The sequence below is a fragment of the Oryx dammah genome, unplaced genomic scaffold, assembly GCF_014754425.2.
Source record: "Oryx dammah isolate SB20612 unplaced genomic scaffold, SCBI_Odam_1.1 HiC_scaffold_16, whole genome shotgun sequence".
Classification (NCBI taxonomy): domain Eukaryota; kingdom Metazoa; phylum Chordata; class Mammalia; order Artiodactyla; family Bovidae; genus Oryx; species Oryx dammah.
Window position 1 is genome coordinate 21,554,506 of NW_024070200.1, and position 17,731 is coordinate 21,572,236.

The 17,731-nt window shown below is 38.7% G+C and overlaps 1 protein-coding gene across 1 annotated transcript in view; it reads right to left on the reverse strand.

The window, feature by feature from the left end:
* Positions 1-17,731, reverse strand: part of TTC6 (tetratricopeptide repeat domain 6) — a 205,036-nt gene that overhangs the window by 23,762 nt on the left and 163,543 nt on the right. Inside the window, exons 22-25 of the mRNA XM_040257100.1 lie at positions 15,570-15,719; positions 12,708-12,848; positions 11,134-11,247; positions 7,917-8,036 (exon numbers count right to left, since the gene is read on the reverse strand). Coding sequence (XP_040113034.1) covers positions 7,917-8,036; positions 11,134-11,247; positions 12,708-12,848; positions 15,570-15,719 — 525 coding nt within the window. The remainder of the gene's footprint in view (positions 1-7,916; positions 8,037-11,133; positions 11,248-12,707; positions 12,849-15,569; positions 15,720-17,731) is intronic.

The window sequence follows — 17,731 nt, forward strand, 5'->3', positions numbered from 1 at the left end:
TGCTGTCTGAAGCTCTTTAACTTTTCAAAGCCCTACAAAAACAACTGAAACCTGAAGCAAAATAGGAATACCACTCAGTCAGTTCAGTTCAGTTGCTCAGTTGTGTCCGACTCTTTGTGACCCAATGAATCACAGCCCACCAGGCCTCCCTGTCCATCACCAAATCCCAGAGTTCACCCAAACTCATGTTCATCGAGTCGGTGATGCCATCCAGCCATCTCATCCTCTGTCATCCCCTCCTCCTCCTGCCCCTAATCTCTCCCAGCATCAAGGTCATTTCCAATGAGTCAGCTCTTCACATGTGGTGGCCAAATTACCGGAGATTTAGCCTCAGCATCAGTCCTTCCAATGAAAACCCAGGACTGGTCTCCTTTAGGATGGACTGGTTGGATCTCCTTGCAGTCCAAGGGACTTGCAAGAGTCTTCTCCAGCACCACAGTTCAAAAGCATCAATTCTTTGGTGCTCAGCCTTCTTCACAGTCCAACTCTCACATCCATACGTGACCACTAGAAAAACCATAGCCTTGACTAGATGGGCCTTGGTTGGCAAAGTAATGTCTCTGCTTTTGAATATGCTATCTAGGTTGGTCATAACTTTTCTTCCAAGGAGTAAGCGTCTTTTAATTTCATGGCTACAGTCACCATCTGCAGTGACTTTGGAGCCCCCCAAAATAAAGTCTGCCACTGTTTCCACTGTTTCCCCATCTATTTCCCATGAAGTGATGGGACCAGATGCCATGATTTTCATTTTCTGAATGTAGAGCTTTAAGCCAACTTTTTCACTCTCCTCTTTCACTTTAATCAAGAGGCTTTTTAGTTCCTCTTCACTTTCTGCCATAAAGGTGGTGTCATCTGTCATCTGAGCTTATTGATATTTCTCCCAGCAATCTTGATTCCAGCTTGTGCTTCTTCCAGCCCAACCCTTCTCATGATGTACTCTGCATAGAAGTTAAATAAGCAGGGTGACAATATACAGCCTTGACGTACTCCTTTTCCTATTTGGAACCAGTCTGTTGTTCCATGTCCAGTTCTAACTGTTGCCTCCTGGCCTGCATACAGATTTCTTAGGTCTTGCCCGGGTCTCCTACATTGTAGACAGACGCTTAACCATCTGAGCCACCAGGGAAGTCCCGTAGGTCTTCATAGAATTGTTCAACTTCAGCTTCTTCAGCGTTCTGGTTGGGGCATAGGCTTGGATTACTGTGATATTGAATGGCTTGCCTTGGAAACGAACAGAGATCATTCTCTTGTTTTTGAGATTGCATCCAAGTACTGCATTTTGGACTCTTTTGTTGACCATGATAGCTACTCCATTTCTTCTAAGGGATTCCTGCCCACAGTAGTAGATATAATGGTCATCTGAGGTAAATTCACCCATTCCAGTCCATTTTAGTTCGCTTATTATCGGCGACATTCACTCTTGCCATCTCCTGTTTGACCACCTCCAATTGGCCTTGATCCTGACATTCCAGGTTCCTAACGAAGATCATGGCATCTGGTCCCATCACTTCATGGGAGATAGATGGGGAAACAGTGGAAACAGTGTCAGACTTTATTTTTGGGGGGGCTCCAAAATCACTGCAGATGGTGATTGCAGCCATGAAATTAAAAGACGCTTACTCCTTGGAACAAAAGTTATGAGCAACCTAGACAGCATATTCAAAAGCAGAGATATTACTTTGCCGACTAAGGTCCGTCTAGTTAAGGCTATGGTTTTTCCAGTGGTCATGTATGGATGTGAGAGTTGGACTGTGAAGAAGGCTGAGCACCGAAGAATTGAACCTTTTGAACTGTGGTGCTGAAGAAGACTCTTGAGAGTCCCTTGGACTGCAAGGAGATCCAACCAGTCCATCCTAAAGGAGATCAACCCTGGGATTTCTTTGGAAGGAATGATGCTGAAGCTGAAACTCCAGTACTTTGGCCACCTCATGCGAAGAGTTGACTCATTGGAAAAGACTTTGATGCTGGGAGGGATTGGGGGCAGGAGAAGAAGGGGACGACCGAGGATGAGATGGCTGGATGGCATCACCGACTCGATGGATGTGAGTTTGGGTGAACTCCGGGAGTTGGTGATGGACAGGGAGGCCTGGCATGCTGTGATTCATGGGGTCGCAAAGAGTCGGACACGACTGAGCGACTGAACTGGACTGAACTGAACTGATGCAATAGAGGGCATCAACTCCAAGCTAGTGAGATGCAAAATATTCCCCGGACATTTACCCCTTCATAAAATTTCTGCCACTCAGTGTCAAATTGGTTGACAGAAATGCACAGCCATCTCGTTTTCTTCTGAATCTGCCCACGTTGACAGGCTTAGAAGTTTTCAAGAAAATGTTTCCTTCCCCAAGAGAATACCACTAAACTGAAACAAATAAAATGTTTAAATAAATGTCTACATATTGAAAGACCATGTCAATGGCAATGAGACTTATATGTATAGGCATGTGTGAAAGTGAAAGTGAAGTTGTTCAGTCGTGTCCGACTCTTTGCAACCCCATGGACGGTAGCCTACCAGGATCCTCCATCCATGGGATTTCCCAGGCAAGAGTACTAGAGTGGGTTGCCATTTCCTTCTCCAGGGGATCTTCCCAACCCAGGGACTGAACCCGGGTCTCCTGCATTGTAGGCAGATGCTTTACCGTCTGAGCCACCAGGGAAGTCCTAGGTATGTCCATAGTTATATGTACATATATACATAAATAATGTGGGATACAGATTGATTTCAATGTTTGCCATAATGTGGGATTATGGAATTATATCCCATAATTTGGGAACTCAAAAAATAAGAGTTCAACACCTGTGAAGGAATAAAAATGGAATAAACAAAGGAATAAAAAATAGAAATGACTCTGCTTTTTCCCAGAAGACTGCTTCAGCAAGACTCTTTTGGGCAGTTTTGGTTATGAACTCACTTGACCAAACTAGACTGTGGGGAGGACCCTAACCTCCTGTGGAGTGACTAAAGGAAACTTTAGTTTCCAGACTCCCTTCCCACTTCCAGAAGGCTGGGTAAGAGCGCTCTACAGTCTTAAAAGCTAAGCGTCAGACTTCTGGTTTCCCCTTCACTAGAGAGAACTCAACCGTGAGGACAGTCTCCCTCCTCCCTCCATTCCTCCATCGTCTTCCCCCCTCCCTTCTCCTTCCACAAAGCTGGCTGTTTAATGGAGGTAGAATAAGTTCTCTGCTAATACCAGGGGTGGAAAAGGGAGCAGTAGGGTCAAACTGAGGCCTCTGGGATGCTACTATAGGAGCAGAGTATCAGTCCAGACCCATCTGAGAATATCAAGTCCCCACTTAGACTTCTGAAGTGTTTTTTGATGCTACATGGGATTATTTGGAAGAAAATAAGAAATTTATTGTCTAGAGAAATATAATCTAATGAAATATGCTACCAGGTATTTCCCACTAAGAGGATTTTCTTTTCCTTTTTTGCTGAAATGAAGTCAAACTTACAACTGTAACTGAGATTTCATTACAAACTTTCCCGTTAATTTGGCCTAACAATTCCAGTTCAAATGCCACACTCTATTTCCTGTGTTCTTGTGAAGGGCACACAACTATCAATTAACTAACACATTTTCAGCTCTCATCCTACTTGATCTCTCTCTTAATCAATCATTCCCATTAAGAATGTTTCCCTGTGTAGGTAAGGTTTTCTGACTCTGCTCTCTCTAGGTTCTGCATTTAGCCCTCTTATTACTCAGTCATGTATTTCTTCATTGGTCTGCCTCAACATCTTTTTTTAATATTCCAAATTAACTTTTAAAATTTACACAGGGGAAAAACTCTTTTTGCCTTTAATTGCAGGCATATCTTGTTTTATTGAGCTTCACAGATACTGCACTTTGTACAAATTGTGCAATCTTGCCTCAAACAAGTCTATTGGCACCATTTTTTCAACAGCATTTGTTCAGTTCGTGTCTCTGTATCATATTCTGGTAATTCTCATAATATTTCAAACATTTTCATCATTATTGTAGTTGTTGTGGTAGTTTGTGATCCTCAATAATCCTTGATGTTACTACTGCAAAAAGATTGCAACTAACTGAAGGCTCAGATGATGGTCAACATTTTTTATCAATAAGGTACGTTTTAACTAAGATAGGTCCATTTTTAAGACATAATGCTATTGTACACTTAATAGACTACAGCATTGTACAAACATAAGTTTTATATGCACTTTTAAGTGAAACAATACAATTAATGGGAGTCACTTTATCGCTATGTTTGCTTTATTGCTGTGGTCTGGAACCAAACCTACAATATCTCCAAGGCAAACCTGTCGTGTTTGCAGGGCATGTTTTTTGCCCCAGTCTTTTTACTTTTACCCTTCTTTATCTTATATCTAAAGTCTGTTTCTTGCAGCCAGAATACTGTTGGGGCTTTTCAAAAATTCTAATCTAATATCCTCACTATTTCAATTGGGGTATTTGGAGAATTTCCATTTAATGTAACTGCTGATAAGGTTGGATTTAGGTCAACCATTTATCGTCTGTTTTCTGCTGGTCTCCTCTGTTTCTGTTCCTTTGTGTTCTCTTTCCAGACTTATCTGGGATTATTTTAATTTTTTAATATTCCATTTCAATTAAACTACTCTTTTTGACTGCAGAGGTCACATTTGAGAAGAAACCTGGAATAAAAGGAGGTCGTGAACCATATACAGATCAATAGGAGGAGTGTTTTCCACATAGGGAATAGCTTGTGTGAGGATCCTGAGGCAGGAAGGGAGCCTGGGATTTCCAAGGCATAGCAAAAGGCCACAGAGGAGTAACCTGAGTGGAGAAAACAAGAACATTGACAGTGAAGTCAGATCAGCGAGCAGCAGTCAGGCCACGGGGTCTTGGTTGGCTACAGTCACGAGTTCAGATTTTGGCCTAAGTGTGATGGGAAGCCCCTGCAGGGTTCTGAGCCGAGGAGTAGCTTGCTCTGTTTTATGTTTTTCAGAGGCATCTCTGGCTGCTGTGTGAACAGCACATAGAGGGACAAGAGCAGAAGCAGCAAGTCCAGGTGGAAAGCTACCGCAGGAACCCAGGCAGGAGAAGGTAGAGGCTGGAAGGAGGAGGAGAGCAGGGGTAAAAATATGAGAAATGACAGAATTCAAGATATGTTTTGATGGTAGAGCTGACCACAGTGGTTCAAGATTTAGACACGGGGTGTGAGAAAAGAGAAAGGTCAAGAATGATTCCCACCAGACCATGAGCTCCTCAAGGACTGGAAATCTGTCTTATTTGTCTCCACATCTTCAATGTCAATGTTAGTACCATGCCTTGTCTGAAGGAATACAGGATTTGGAGAGACCTAAGTTCAAACCTTGTCCCAGTACTTCCTGGTTGACTCAGTTCAGTTCAGTTCAGTTCAGTCACTCAGTCTTGTCTGACTCTTTGCGACCCCATGAACTGCAGCAGGCCAGGCCTCCCTGTCCATCACCAACTCCCAGAGTCCACCCAAACCCATGTCCATTGAGTCGGTGATGCCATCCAGCCATCTCATCCTCTGTCATCCCCTTCTCCTCCTGCCTTCAATCTTTCCCAGCATCAAGGTCTTTTCAAATGAGTCAGCTCTTCACATCAGGTGGCCAAAGTATCAGAGTTTCAGCTTCAACATCAGTCCTTCCAATGAACACTCAGGACTGATTTCCTTTAGGATGGACTGGTTGGATCTCCTTGCAGTCCAAGAGACTCTCAAGAGTCTTCTCCAACACCACAGTTTAAAAGCATCAATTCTTCGGCACTCAGTTTTCTTTATAGTACAACTCTTACATCCATACGTGACTACTGGAAAAACCAGAGCCTTGACTAGATGGACCTTTGTTGACAAAGAAATGTCTCTGCTTTTTAATATGCTGTCTAGGGTGGTCATAACTTTCCTTCCAAGGAGTAAGTGTCTTTTAATTTCATGGCTGCAATCACCATCTACAGTGATTTCGGAGCCCAGAAAAATAAAATCAGCCACTATTTCCACTGTTTCCCCATCTATTTGCCATGAAGTGATGGGACCAGATGCCGTGATCTTCGTTTTCTGAATGTTGAGATTTAAGCCAACTTTTTCACTCTCCTCTTTCACTTTCATCAAGAGGCTCTTTAGTTCTTCACTTTCTGCCATAAGGGTGGTGTCATCTGCATATCTGAGGTTACTGATATTTCTCCCGGCAATCTTGATTTTAGCTTGTGCTTCATCCAGCCCAGCGTTTCTCATGATGTACTCTGCATATAAGTTAAATAAGCAGGGTGACAATATACAGCCTTGATGTACTCCTTTTCCTATTTGGAACCAGGCTGTTGTCCCATGTCCAGTTCTAACTGTTGCTTCCTGACCTGCATCCAGGTTTTTTAAAAGGCAGGTCAGGTGGGCTGGTATTCCCACCTCTTTCAGAATTTTCCAATTTATTGTGATCCACACAGTCAAAGGCTTTGGCATAGTCAATAAAGCAAAAATAGACATTTTTCTGGAGCTCTCTCGCTTTTTCAATAACCTCTTTAGAATATCAGCTTTCTCATCCATAAGTTACAATTGTAAATCATGCAGTATTGTTGAGAACATGACAGGTATAACTGTACAATAACTCAAGTTAATGTTGCTATTAAGTACTAAAGGAATACTTAGGTGGGTAGTAACATGGGCCTTGTATTTAATTCTCCAAAAGCTGAGGTCTTTTGCTTCCAAACCTTATTTTCCTCACTTTCTCCACCCAACACCATTGCCCAGACTCTCATAGCTTTTTTGCCTATTCCAAAGACATTCTTTAGCTTTCCCTACCTGAAGGAATTCCAAAAGGCACATCTCAAAACCAAAACCTAAGGGAGTTCAACTCTTGAAATTACATTTCACCATAGTATAAATTGGCTTCCCTGGTGGCTCAGTGGTAAAGAATCCGCCTGCCAAGCAGGAATCCACCTACCCAATGCCAAGTTCAGTTTCTGAGTCTGGAAGATTCCCTGGGAAGGAAATGGCAACCCCCTCCAGTATTCTTGCTTGAGAAATCTCACGGACAGAAAAGCCTGGCAGGCTGCAGTGCATGCGGTCAGAAAGAGTCAGACACAACTTGTAACTGAGGATGAACACAATTATGTAAACTGCCTAGAATACAGTATCTCAGTCACTTCTTTAATAATAAGTAATTCTGTGGGACAGAATCTCAAAAGATGGCTCCAGAAGTTGAAAAATAATAAAAGTTATATTTGGAGGTGAAAAAACAGGAAACATTCCCTTACATAATTGTCTGTTGTGGTTCCTGAGAAACACAGAAGAAAAACTACCATTATGTAATGGCAAACTTCAAATTACTCTTACTGTATCTCTTCATTCCTAATTTAACTCTATATAGACAATACAGATAAAAATGAGAACAGTGAACTTTGATCCATTATTCTATAAAGAAATCCACCTGTTTCTTATCCATGTATTGCAGCTGCTGTCTTCTATTGCAATTCTGAGTGCCTGTTCCCACTAACTTAAAAGCCTATTCCCAGTAACTTATTCTGGGCTGCTGTTCTCTGCCCACGTGAAGCAAACATTTATTTTGACATATTTTCAATGTGGAATGAGGAAAACTATGAGCGAGGAAGAGCACTGAGCAGCAAAATAAATGACACTTAAATCATTTTAATTTTTGTCTACAGCTAAGACACTCCCTTAGGAGAGATGATAGTCTTGATATTTCATCAATTTAGAATTTTTTTACATATTATCTATTCATTTGTATTTAAAAAACAAAAAAAATAAATAAATAAAAAGTAAAAAACACATTTTTGCAAAGATTCTATCATTCAAAGTACTTCATCACAATTCTCACTACAGTTGAATTATTGTTCATTAATAATGCCATTTCTTATCAAGAAAAACTTTTTCACAGGTTTTCAGAAGTGAACATACAAAATCAAGTGGGTTCATTTTTACAAGTAAGCAGAAAGGTTTACCTCTAATGCGAAACTGAACTGTTCTAATTCTGCATAGATGAGTCCACGATTAATGTAGGTGTTCAATGTCACAGTTTCTCCAGCATTAAGAAGAAGCACAATTCCATAATCTGTTAATGCCTAAAAATGAAATAATCACTTACAAGCTAGAGTCAACTCTTTAGAGCATTACTACATTGACCACGGACAAACTAGAACCTCATAATTAGTTCTTTAATGTGACTTAAAATTTAAGGCTGAAAATAATCATTTGTTAGGTTTAATAGGTCCACTTAATTAAGTACTATGGATGCTGCTACTTTCTAACAAATGGGGTTCACTGTGCTTGTACTTCACATGCTATCCTAAGCATTTTTATTGCGCATGGATTGAAGGGGGCACACAACACCCTTCCCCAACTCAACAGTTTCACAAAATGACCATTGACATTAAAGCAGAGCACTTGTTAACCTTTTGAAGTTTAACTGCTTTATAGTGTTTTATTGTTTTCGTCACTGAAACCTACGTTTTACTGAGGCAGAGATTATTCACTTTGTTCACCATTGTTAAGCCAGTAACTAGCACCATGCCTGCACTTACTAGGCATTTGATAAATTTTTGTTGAGTGAATAAATCATAAAGCAATGAAAACAGATCTTAATAAAACTAACAAATGAGCACTTGTTGGAAAATTACTTCAATATTCTCTCTTTTAAAGATAGTCTAAGCTGAGAATCATCTCAGAGGACCTTTTTATATTTCTTATCTTTTTTTTTCATTCAATAAATAGGTTTTTACTCTGTACCAGGTACTAGGAGTATCCCAAATATCAGTTGGAGCTGAATCTCTTAACTCTGAACATTTTCCTTCTGAACATTTTGCCCAAAAGAGCCATATGGTTTCATCAGAAAAGGGCCAAATCATATATGCCCATAGCATGTGCTAAATGAAAATGCAAATAAATTGTATTTTACTATTTGCTTAGTTAGTGGTTCTCCTCTAGTGTTTTGTGACGGGGAACTCGACATCTAAAAGAATCATACAATTAAACATCCTATATGTATATTGTGGAATAACTATAAATCAACACTGACAGGCTGTAAAAATAATTTGTAATACTTGTAAAACAAAACTAGAATATTTGCAATTTTCCTATCATGGAATCACATAATTAAAACCTGTGTATATATCACGATGCCTTAGAAATCTACTAAGTAGCTGAATATATAACAAAAGAGGAAACAAAAGCTTGGAAATGAGATTTCATGAAGGTCACAATGAGCAGGCTTTGTGCTTTGTCTCTGCTATTGTTACTAAACTTTCAGTCTTGGGAAAGTTACTTAACATTAAGCCTAAGTTTTCTTATCCACAAAAATGGAATATTAATAACATCATATTGTTATAGAAGTCCACTTTAAAATATTGTTTTTTTAGATTTTTGATATGGACCATTTATTGAATTTATTACAATATTGCTTCTGTTTTATATTTCAGTTTTTTGGCCCCAAGGCATGTGGGATCTTAGCTCCCCAACCAGGGAGCAAACCTCCACCTCCTACATTGGAAGGTGAAGTCTTAACCACTGGACTGCCAGGGAAGTACTTAAAATATTTTGATTGAATGTTGGTAAAGCATTTAGCCCAGTGCCTATCACACAATAAGCCCAAAATGGGTGGTAACAGTTACTACTACTTTTATTAACATAAGGGGGTAGGAACCAGACTTCACCTTTTCTTAGTTTTTATGAAACTATATCTTGGGAGTGCATTTTTTGCACAAAGTTACTTGGGTTTGCTTGGTCCTGTTATGGCAGGAATGCTGAGAGACAGGTGGAGGGACACAAAAGGGAGGAGGTGACACTATAAAATGACATCCGGTCCACACGCTGGAGGTCAGATGGCTTCACAAAGCCACCTAAAGACTGTTAACCAGAAGCAAACAAACCTGTGGACGCCGATACAGCTCCCTATTCCCTGTGTGACTTGAATGTGTTTCTAACCTCTCCCCGTTTTCATTTCTTCAACTGTAAAATGAGGCCATTGGATGAAAAGCATTGGGTACCAGGCCGCTCTAAAATAGCCAATATGTTCTTATTCTAGTTAGGTTCCCATTTACATAGATTTTGATTTTCCTTATTCATAGAGCACCAGTTCTGATACCAATCAGACATAACAAAAATAGTACTTCCCTGCCCAGACCCCGACCATTGTTTGCAAGTTCAGGGTTAAGTGGGGGTGGGGAGGAAGCTGTCAAAGATACCTGCTGTGTAGGTTACTCTAATAAATGACCCTTTAATTGGCTCTTAGAATGGTAAAAACAGCCTGTGTTAAAATTATTCATTTGTCAACATTTCTGGAGGAAACCTGAAAATCCAGTTATTGGCAATTTTATATCCGTTTAGACAGAAACAATATTTCTCAACTTCTTTTTCTTCCATTGGAAATAAATCACTAAATTTCTAAATGTTTTAAACAGATTTAACTTTCCAGGTTTTAAGGAAATTGAGGGAGTGTGTCCATACTCAACAGCGGGAACACGATGCAATCTTTTAAAAGAAGGCATCATCAGCAATGAAGTGATAGAAACAAGGAAGAGGAGATAGGAGGATATCAGAAAAGGAAGCAAGAAATTAGGCAGAATACTAAAAATCTACTGATCTGCTCCCCAGAGAGGAATCTTGATTGGAAAAGGAAAAAACTGACAAGGAAAGACTGGAGAACGGAGTAAGATTCAAAAATATAAAAAGGGCCTTGCACAGGTAGAATCTGGAACAGGATAAATAGAGAAAAAAGGTTTGCTTCAACCATCAGTTAGGCTTCAAAATGGTCTCTGAGCTGGAAACCATCACTCAAAACTGCCTGCTGCATCTGAGGTCTGAGCACTGTAACAAAATACCTCCCCAGGCTATTCTGGTTAATGTTGAGATTGTGAAGCAAACAATATTGCTAGTGATCACTGCTTAAAAATTCTACACACAATTTATCAGTGGAAACATTTTTCTCAAATGAGAAACATGTAACACGTGTTAATTTACACAGCCCTTAAATGCTTTTATATTTTCATTTGACATTGCAGAGATTGTATATGAAAATTTGGTAAGCACTAACAAAAAATTAAATTTTCTTTAAAATGGTTCTTTGGCTTCTCAAGTTTTGTGTATATTTCCACAGAAATTATTTTTCCAAAATTGTAACAGAAATAATAAAAAATATGCTATAAATATATTTACAAATCTTACCATTTGAAGTTCATTTATCTTGGTGTAACATAATGCTCTGTTATAAAATGCTATATAACTGTTTTTATCCATGTTGATAGCTGTAGTTAAATCTGTAATTGCTAGTTTATAAGTCTACAAAGAAAACATAATTAAGTGAGAAGAGTTCATCATAATGGACTTAAATTTAGTTGTAAAATAAATTATTGATTCTATCGGAGTTTTGGGACTACTCATTTAATCATTCTGTGTATCATCCGTGAAATTAAGACAATCGAGCTAATCTTTTACAGAATTAATTAAGAAGGTCCCTTGGTAGGAACTGTTATTATAGTTTTTCTCACTTGCAAATAAAATTTAATATACAAACAACTATTATCTTTTTTCCATTGTTGCTGTATGTATCTGTGTGCTCGGTTGCTCTGTTGTGTCCGACTCTGCAACTCTATGGACTATAGCCTGCCAGACCTCTCTCCGTGAAATTTTTTAGGCAAGAATACTGGAGTGGGTTGCCATTTCCTACTCTAAGTGATCTTAGCTACCAAGGGATCAAACCTGCATCTCCTGCACTGACAGGCAGATTCTTTACCACTAATGCCACCTGGGAAGACCCCTGTTGCTATACAGCAATGGATAAAAGAGAAGCAAGCTAATTCACCCAACAAACATTCACCAGAGCTGGCTTGCTTCTGTCACTAGCACTATCATATTACATAATTGTCATGTTTTCTACCCATGTTCTCTTTTGCTTCTCTTTGATGCTTCCCTGATAACTTAGACATCCATTTTTATAGACAGTAATTTTCACAGAATTAACAGGTAATGTAAGGTCTTACCTTTGTTTTAAGGTATTATTTGCAAAATATTTCATATGAAATATATACAAAGAAATGTCAGAAAAGAAAAATAGGGAGAAAAAAATATGCCAAAAGCATCAGACATCAATAGTGTTGCTCACAGTTTTAATTCAGTAATATCCATTTAGGAACCATAACCTTTGATTTTGTTCTATGTGTATTATTTAAAATAGTAAAATAAAAAAAAAATTCAAACAATCCAAATGCCCAACAATAAAGTGGTTAAAATATACTATGATGGAATAGTATGCAGTTGTTAAAACTGGTATTATCTTCAATGATTAAATATAAGAAGCAGGGCACAACACAGATTATTTAAGTAGCACAGTCCCAGTTTTTGGAAGTATATATTTTATTAGGGAAAAAAGACTCAATGAAACACACCAAAATGCTCTCAGGAATTACCATCTGATGGTAGGGAATCAGGTGATTTTAATCTTCTTTATTCCTCATTGTATTTTCCAAATTCTCTATAATAAATACTATTTCCTTAATAAAAATATATAATTAATTCCATTTAAAATATATATGTCAAAAATAAATATCCCTATTTTACAAAAACTCATTCATTGAAATCCCTTTTGATGTACTGTCAAAGTGCAACACATTCTATGTAGTTCTGCCTCCATTCCATGGCAATTCTCCTTTCACAGAGAGAAAGGGGAAGTGAGTCCCTCCTTGGCATCCGAGCAGCCACATGCTCTAAAATACCAGAGGTTAAGGTAGGAAATTCCTTACCCTGCTGTAGTATTTCAGAACTCCTCTGTAGACATAGGCACGCACACTCTGAGGGTAAATTTTGATGGCCTCATTACAATTCAAGATTGCTTTGGAGTATCTGCCTTTCAAACCATAATAGGCTACTCGACTTAAATATGCCTTTTCAGAAAAAGAGAAGAAGAAAGCAGAAACAGATTATTTCAGTAAAAGCATCAGTTCTGCCAAAATACATATGGTAGTTAGAAAAAATTAATGCCATCCAAAGATGATATAAATCAGACTTTTTGTCATGCTCTTTTATTAAGAAAATTTCAAACTCACAGAATATTGAAAGAATAGTACAGTGAACACCCATACACCTACCACCTGGATTCAATAATTATTAACATTTTGTAATTTTGCTGTTATGTCTGGGAAGGCCTTACAAATAGCTGGGAAAAGAAGAGAAGCGAAAAGCAAAGGAGAAAAGGAAAGATATAAGCATCTGAATGCAGAGTTCCAGAGAACAGCAAGAAGAGATAGGAAAGCCATCTTCAGTGATCAATGCAAAGAAACAGAGGAAAACAACAGAATGGGAAAGACTAGAGATCTCGTCAAGAAAATTAGAGATACCAAGAGAACATTTCATGCAAAGATGGGCTCGATAAAGGACAGAAATGGTATGGACCTAATAGAAGCAGAAGATATTAAGAATAGGTGGCAAGAATACACAGAAGAACTGTACAAAATAGATATTCACGACCCAGATAATCATGATGATGTGATCACTCACCTAGAGCCAGACATCCTGGAATGTCAATTCAAGGGGCCTTAGAAAGCATCACTATGAACAAAGCTAGTGGAGGTGATGGGATTCCAGTTGAGCTATTTCAAATCCTGAAAGATGATGCTGTGAAAGTGCTGCACTCAATATGCCAGCAAATTTGGAAAACTCAGCAGTGGCCACAGGACTGGAAAAGGTCAGTTTTCCTTCCAATCCCAAAGAAAGGCAATGCCAAAGAATGCTCAAACTACCACACAATTGCACTCATCTCACACGCTAGTAAAGTAATGCTCAAAATTCTCCAAGCCAGGCTTCAGCAATACATGAACTGTGAACTTCCTGATGTTCAAGCTGGTTTTAGAAAAGGCAGACGAACCAGAGATCAAACTGCCAACATCTGCTGGATCATGGAAAAAGCAAGAGAGTTCCAGAAAAACATCTATTTCTGCTTTATTGACTATGCCAAAGCCTTTGACTGTGTGGATCACAATAAACTGTGGAAAATTCTGAAAGAGATGGGAATACCAGACCACCTGACCTGCCTCTTGAGAAATCTGTATGCAGGTCAGGAAGCAACAGTTAGAACTGGACATGGAACAACAGACTGGTTCCAAATAGGAAAAGGAGTACGTCAAGGCTGTATATTGTCACCCTGCTTATTTAACTTATATGCAGAGTACATCATGAGAAATGCTGGACTGGAAGAAACACAAGCTGGAATCAAGATTACTGGGAGAAATATCAATAACCTCAGATATGCAGATAACACTACCCTTATGGCAGAAAGTGAAGAGGAACTAAAAAGCCTCTTGATGAAAGTGAAAGAGAAGAGTGAAAAAGTTGGCTTAAAGCTCAACATTCAGAAAACGAAGATCATGGCATCCGGTCCCATCACTTCATGGGAATAGATGAGGAAACAGTGAAAACAGTGTCAAACTTTATTTGTTTGGGCTCCAAAATCACCACAGATGGTGACTGCAGCCATGAAATTAAAAGACGTTTACTCCTTGGAAGAAAAGTTATGACCAACCTAGATAGGATATTCAAAAGCAGAGACATTACTGTGCCAACTAAGGTCCGTCTATTCCAGGCTATGGTATTTCCAGTGGTCATGTATGGATGTGAGAGTTGGACTGTGAAGAAGGCTGAGCGCCGATGAATTGATGCTTTTGAACTGTGGTGTTGGAGAAGACTCTTGAGAGTCCCTTGGACTGCAAGGAGATCCAACCAGTCCATTCTGAAGGAGATCAGCCCTGGGATTTCTTTGGAGGGAATGATGCTAAAGCTGAAACTCCAATACTTTGGCCACCTCATGTGAAGAGTTGACTGATTGGAAAAGACTTTGATGCTGGGAGGGATTGGGGGCAGGAGGAGAAGGGGACGACAGAGGATGAGATGGCTGGATGGCATCACTGACTCGATGGACGTGAGTCTGAGTGAACTCCGGGGAGTTGGTGATGGACAGAGAGGCCCAGCGTGCTGTGATTCATGGAGTCACAAAGAGTCAGACACTACTGAGCGACTGAACTGAACTGATTTTTTTCTGAATAATTTGAAAATAAGTTGTAGACATTTTAAAAATTCACCCCAAGTCTTTCAGTATACATCTCCTTTGAAGACGACATTCTCCTACACAACACGTTACCACTGTATATCTAAAAAAATTAATAGTATTTCCCTAAAATCATCTGATATTTCATTCATATTCAAATTTCATGCACTTTAATAATCAAGATCCAGTGGAGTTTTATCTATTGGATTTTATATTGTGTCTATGGTCCCTTAAAAGGCAGGATACAAAGTAACAGCAAAGCAAGAAGTAAATACATTTATTTATATAATATAATATATAAAATCATAATGACTAATAGGCACATTAAAATATTAACAAATTTATATATGTTAAAATTCACAAAGCACTTTTATCTATATAATATCCCTGTTGGAAATCATATTTCCAGTTCAATGGAAAATAGAGATAATATATAGATTATTTAAACAGCTGAAAAGTAGATAAAAGTAACTGCTGCTAACTAATAACAATAACGCTTAAAGATTTGATAGTCTTAGCAAATTTAACACACTCTCCAAACCAGAGCAATCACCCGTTTAAATACCTGGTAATGTTTAGGATCAAGGGTAATCGCACGATTGAAATCCAGGATCGAGCCATTCTTATGGAGTTTGACTTTACAAAGCCCGCGGTGATAAAAGCTTTCTGCAAAATCAGGATTTGCTTTCACAGCTTTTGTAAAAGAATCATAAGCCTAGAAGAGCATATTGGTAAAAAGCAAATCATTCAGTGAGTAGAATATATTAGTTAAAAAGTTAATACATTACAGTATATAACTATTATTTAAAAGTTTTTATTTTTTGGTCATTTTAAATATGTTTTTCCCAGTGAACCTTGTGGAGCCAAAAAATATGAATGACCCAGGTTTATTATAATTTATAGGTTCCCTTATTCACAGACTAATGTCTACATAATTCATGTTGTTATAATACTTTTGAAGGGGTAATTTTTAAAATTTATTTATGTATTTATTTGGCTGTACTGGGTCTTAGCTGTGGTATGCAGGATCTTTAGTTGTAGCATGTGGGATCTAGATCCCTGACCAGGGATCAAACCAGGCCCCCCTGTGTTGGGAGCACTGAGTCTTAGCCACTGGGTCACCAAGGAAGACCTTCAGTTCAGTTCAGTTCAGTTGCTCAGTCGTGTCTGACTCTTTGAGACCCCATGAATTGCAGCACACCAGGCCTCCCTGTCCATCACCAACTCCCGGAGTTCACTCAGACTCATGTCCATCGAGTCAGTGATGCCATCCAGCCATCTCATCCTCTGTCGTCCCCTTCTCCTCCTGCCCCCAATCCCTCCCAGCATCAAAGTCTTTTCCAATCAGTCAACTCTTCGCGTGAGGTGGCGAAAGTACTGGAGTTTCAGCTTTAGCATCATTCCTTCCAAAGAACACCCAGGGCTGATCTCCTTCAGAATGGACTGGTTGGATCTCCTTGCAGTCCAAGGGACTCTCAAGAGTCTTCTCCAACATCACAGTTCAAAAGCATCAATTCATCGGCGCTCAGCCTTCTTCACAGTCCAACTCTCACATCCATACATGACTACAGGAAAAACCACAGCCTTGACTAGACGGACTTTAGCCAGCAAAGTAATGTCTCTGCTTTTGACCATAACAGGACTTTAATCATTATGTGTCTTATTGTGTTTCTTCAAAGAAATCACAATTAGTATTTATTATTTCCCATGAGGACCAGCAGATAGTTACAAAATTTCGAAACAAAAGAACTCCAGAGTTTTTTCTAACATTGTAAAGCAAAATTAGGTTTCCCCTGCTTGTCCAAAGGACTAAGAACGTGAAAAATATTTGTAATTAATCTCATATGTATTGTAATTTCTTAATGGAAAACTAATGAAGTGCAATTCTCTTTTAAAGTTATGAAGATACAGGTCTCAGACACCATCCACCCCTATGAATATAAGGACTGGAATGGTGTGTGGGTGTGTCTGTCTGTCTGTGTGTCTGTGTAGTTGTGAAATATCCAAAAAGAGCCAATAATATGTTATTTACATATTTATCATATCAGTGAAAATTTTGAAAAGGAGAATTGTATAAAATAGTCAACTATTATTAGGTTGGTACAAACATAATTTTCATTTTTGCAATGTTGAAATTTGCCATTTGATATTAGAATACATTCTTAAATAAATGTGATTACATTATGTTATTTTAATATACATTTTTCACTTTATGTTTTTTTGCTAATGATTTATTGCTGTTTATTTTATGTTTATTTTAGATTATGGAAATGATGTTAGACAAAAAGCAAATTTGAGTGATTTTTTTTTCTTTTTTTAAATTTTATTTTTACTTTGTTTTGCTTTACAATACTGCATTGGTTTTGCCATACATTGCCATGAATCAGCCACTGGTGTACATAAGTTCCCAATCCTGAATCCCCTCCCACCGGCCACTCCATATCATCTCTCTGGATCATCCCTGTGGACCAGCCCCAAGCATCCTGTATCCTGTATTGAACATACACTGGTGATTAATTTCTTACATGATGGTATACATGTTTCACTGCCATTCTCCCAAATCATCCCATCCTCTCCCTCTCCACAGAGTCCAAAAGTCCGTTCTATACATCTGTGGCTCTTTTGCTATCTTGCATACAGGGTTATCATTACCATCTTTCTAAATTCCATATATATGTGATAGTATACTGTATTGGTGTTTTTCTTTCTGGCTTACTTCACTCTGTA